This window comes from Sinohyriopsis cumingii, chromosome 6 (genome assembly GCF_028554795.1).
Source record: "Sinohyriopsis cumingii isolate HCF-2022 chromosome 6, ASM2855479v2, whole genome shotgun sequence".
Lineage (NCBI taxonomy): Eukaryota > Metazoa > Mollusca > Bivalvia > Unionida > Unionidae > Sinohyriopsis > Sinohyriopsis cumingii.
This window is the reverse complement of record NC_142966.1, coordinates 145656109-145659891: the sequence shown is the minus strand read 5'-3', so window position 1 is coordinate 145659891 and position 3783 is coordinate 145656109. Positions and strand designations below refer to the sequence as shown.

At 37.0% G+C, this 3783-nt stretch overlaps 1 protein-coding gene across 1 annotated transcript; it reads left to right on the top strand.

The window, feature by feature from the left end:
- Positions 1 to 403: 403 nt before the first annotated feature.
- On the top strand, positions 404 to 1015 carry LOC149798206 (protein CFDP2-like). Its single transcript, XM_089960851.1, has one exon. The coding sequence runs from the start codon at positions 404 to 406 to the stop codon at positions 1013 to 1015; it is 612 nt and encodes a 203-aa protein (XP_089816977.1).
- Positions 1016 to 3783: the final 2768 nt, after the last annotated feature.

Genomic DNA, 3783 nt, shown 5'->3' with positions numbered 1-3783 from the left:
CGGCAGCTGCCCAATACCCACCACACGAAAACTGACAACTATTACCCATCCCATACCGGCTCGGTCGTCGAAAGGTTCATCAAGGGCCGCGCCTTCCGTCGTGTACCAGGGCGGAGGTGAAAAGTATATGACTGATGCTCAGAGCAGCATGATTCGTGTCAGGAATAACATCATCATTGGCACCTGTAATGTGAATACACTGAGAGCAACAGGAAAGCTTGAGGAGCTTACATATGCAATGAATATATTCCGCTGAAATATCCTAGGACTCTTTGAGATACGATGGAAAAAACATTGGAGAAACAACTACCTTGGAAGGACACAAACTATACTTCAGTGGCAGAGAAGACAAACATGAGCAGGAAGTTGGGCTTCTTGTACAAAGGACAGCGTGAGTACTGTCATGAGATGTCGGCCAGTCTCCAGACGGCTCATCACCATCCGACTCAGGGTAATTCCATTTAACATCACCATTACAAAGGCCCACGCCCCAACATCAAACTATGGTGACGTGGATGTGGAAGACTTCTACGATAAGCTACAAGAAGTTGTGGATAAAACACCGAAGAAAGAGATTCTGGGTGTGCAAGGCGATTGGAATGCCAGGATAGGCGAGGACGTTTGCATGAGCTGGAAAGGAACACGTGGGCGCTGCTGCAATGCACAGACAAACGAGAGAGGATTGAGGCTCCTGGAATTCGCTAGTTACAACGACCTTATGTCGGCAGACACCTTCGGCCAACACAAAGTATCCAGAAGATGGACATGGCACAGCCCAAGCGGAGACCATCACAGTCAGATCGACTACATCATGGTGAAGAGGCGCCTACAGTCAAGTGTAAACTTCGCAAAAACCAGAAGCTTTCCCGGAGCGGACATAGGAAGTGACCATGATCTGGTGATGATGACCTTCAGGCTGCATATAAAGAAGGCCAAGAAAGAGAGCCACACTAGAATAAAATTATTTGATCTCGAGAAAATGAAGGATCTAGAATTAGCAAAAGCCTTCCGTTAATGATTGGTAGGAAATTTGCACCGCTCACCGTCCTAGATGCTTACAATACCGACATGGACACGTTGATCACCACCTTCAACAGACCATGGATGTATGCATTTCTATCAAACTGTAACATATTATGACTGTATGAATTTCTATCAAACTGTAACAGGCTATGGATGTATGTCTTTCTGTCAAACTGTAACAAACTATGAATGTATGAATTTCTATCAAACTGTAACAGACTATGGATGTATGTCTTTCTATCAAACTGTAACAAACTATGAATGTATGAATTTCTATCAAACTGTAACAGACTATGGATGTATGTCTTTCTATCAAACTGTGACAGACTATGGATGTATGCATTTCTATCCAACTGTAACACACAATGGATTTGTATTGTATTTCTATCAAATTTTGATAGACTATAGAATAATGATATTTCTATCAAACGTTTTTAGAACAATATGTCTTGATTCGCTAGAGGAAAATGCACAAAATATACACAATCTTTTGGACATGATAAAATCAAGATGCTTTTGAATTAAATAAAGAGGATTGTAGGGTTCTTTTTGTTTTTGTTTTATTCATATTTATAAACATTATTTTAAGTGAGGTGAGTCACAGTGAAAAGCCCTAATGACTAAACTTGGTAAATTTCTGAGGATTTGTCGGAACTGACTAGACGTTATACAATTAATCTAATTACTATTAGAGTAAAAAATCAATGTTAAAACGGAAAAAAAGCCCTTCTGTAATTCGATTGAAATATATAGTGGGCGAAACAAGTTTATTATTCGTTCATTAAAAATTGAAAGAGGTCTTCTTGCTAATCGAGGATAACTACAAATATTTCAGCATCTTTGAATTTTTACCCCTTTTTGGGCCTAAATTCATGTTTTAATTCCAGTACAGTACGAATTAATACAGATTAATGGAATCAAAAAAAGAACCAAATGTTCTCATAGCAAAGTTACATGTCTGTCACATGTCTCACATGTGTGAACTTTCATTATAATCAGAAAATTTTCAAATATGAATGGTTTAAGCTTGCCTGAATGTGTGAGAAGACCATACTCTCTAAAATAATCGTTTCCAAAACTTGTGAATATATAGGTTTAAACATAAAATGCCATATATTTATAGTATATTGTTGGTGAAAGAATTTAGCATTGATACTTCAATGACTGAACACCTCGATTATATCATTCGTATTCTGAGAAACAAAATTATTGGCCAGACAGTATCGAAATCTATGTCTGACTCGAAATGTATTGCACTAGCTACGATCTGTGATATTCGCAAACATTTTAAGACCTGTAACTATTTGTAACGAAAGTTACTTTCTTTGAACAGCCATGCATGCAGTATTAATTTAATGTTCAATCATTTCGGCTCCCTTTAGGTATGAAGCGAATGCTTTGAAATAGTTATCACTGTTGTTTGATAAGGACCTAATTGGATCGAAAGAGTAATATCTACTTCAATATCGCTGAATCAATGACCGTAAAGTGAATGGAAAATAAACATTGCCTCATGATTTGTTAGTTCAAAACCCGGTCAGGGCACATGTTTACAGGTATGAACTGTGCGTGAGAAACAGTTTTGCCCTATTTGGATGAATGCTGGCGGTAGACCTGGATATATTCTAAACTCTTCTGGATACCATGCAATTGTGTTTAAAAATATTTTCCAGCATCCTCAGCAAATTGAAATAAACTAGTAGAAACACAATATATTTAAAGGTTTATTTCTTGTAGAAACAGCCATGTAAAGTTTTGCCAACACAACAGTTTTTCTGTTTTATTTGTTTGTATTGTCTCTTTTTGTATTTGCCTTTAAAAAAGACTCATTAAGAGTCGAAAGCGCTCATGCTAGTTAAATATTAGTTTTGCACTGTTTGTTGTCAGTGTATTGCATTTATCTTGATCAATCCCTGACACGCATGATCCCTTGCTGGATCCAGTGTACTTGAAAGGACTGTTATTCGACATATGTTTTATATTCTATATATATAGTCATTGCCTCTTAAAATCACATGGTCGTTTCGAAGAGTTTGGAAGAGTGACATGTATTTGTTAACATTAAACCCTGATATCCTTGAAACGCCCCAAGATGCCAAAATGATTATACATCGCCGAATATTAATCGCATATTTGTTGATAGATAGGCCTGGTCGATAGAACATGGTTCATGCTAATGTATACGTATCTTCGAAATTTTGAAAGCCCGTGAAGGATCAGTTTATCACTTACGGTGACATGGACAGATTTAAATATAAGAATGTGCGGAATTACCACAACTGTGCGAAAACTTGGATACACTTTGTTAGACGAAGCACCTTGTCGTTTCCCTGCCGAGCAAAGGCTGGCAATACCATGATTCAATAATCTACGTGGAAAATAAAAAAGTGGCAATGAAGTGTGTCATTCCGCACATTAACTAAGTTCTTTTAATCTGTATGTTTGCTTTTAATGATATAAAACTTACTTCCAACCATGTGCTTTGAGGATAACGAATCTGGTGCGTTGCGTTGATCAATTGTATAGTCTTATTTTCGATCGCATGTGTCACCAATATTTCTATATTATTGTTTTCCTTGTAATAAACAATAGTACTATGTTTAGAAAATTCACAAAAGCTGAAGATTTTATCTTTTAAGTGCAACTCTTGTCACAAAGATGACAAATCCAGATTTCAAGTAGGATAATCATAATCCTGTCACCATCAATTGTTAACTAGTCAGAAGTTAGGAATGACGGGGATTCATTTTTTTATATTTC

Excerpts from the sequence above, each read along its gene's own strand:
- LOC149798206 (XM_089960851.1), top strand. The coding sequence starts at position 404 with ATGAGATGTCGGCCAGTCTCCAGACGGCTCATCACCATCCGACTCAGG.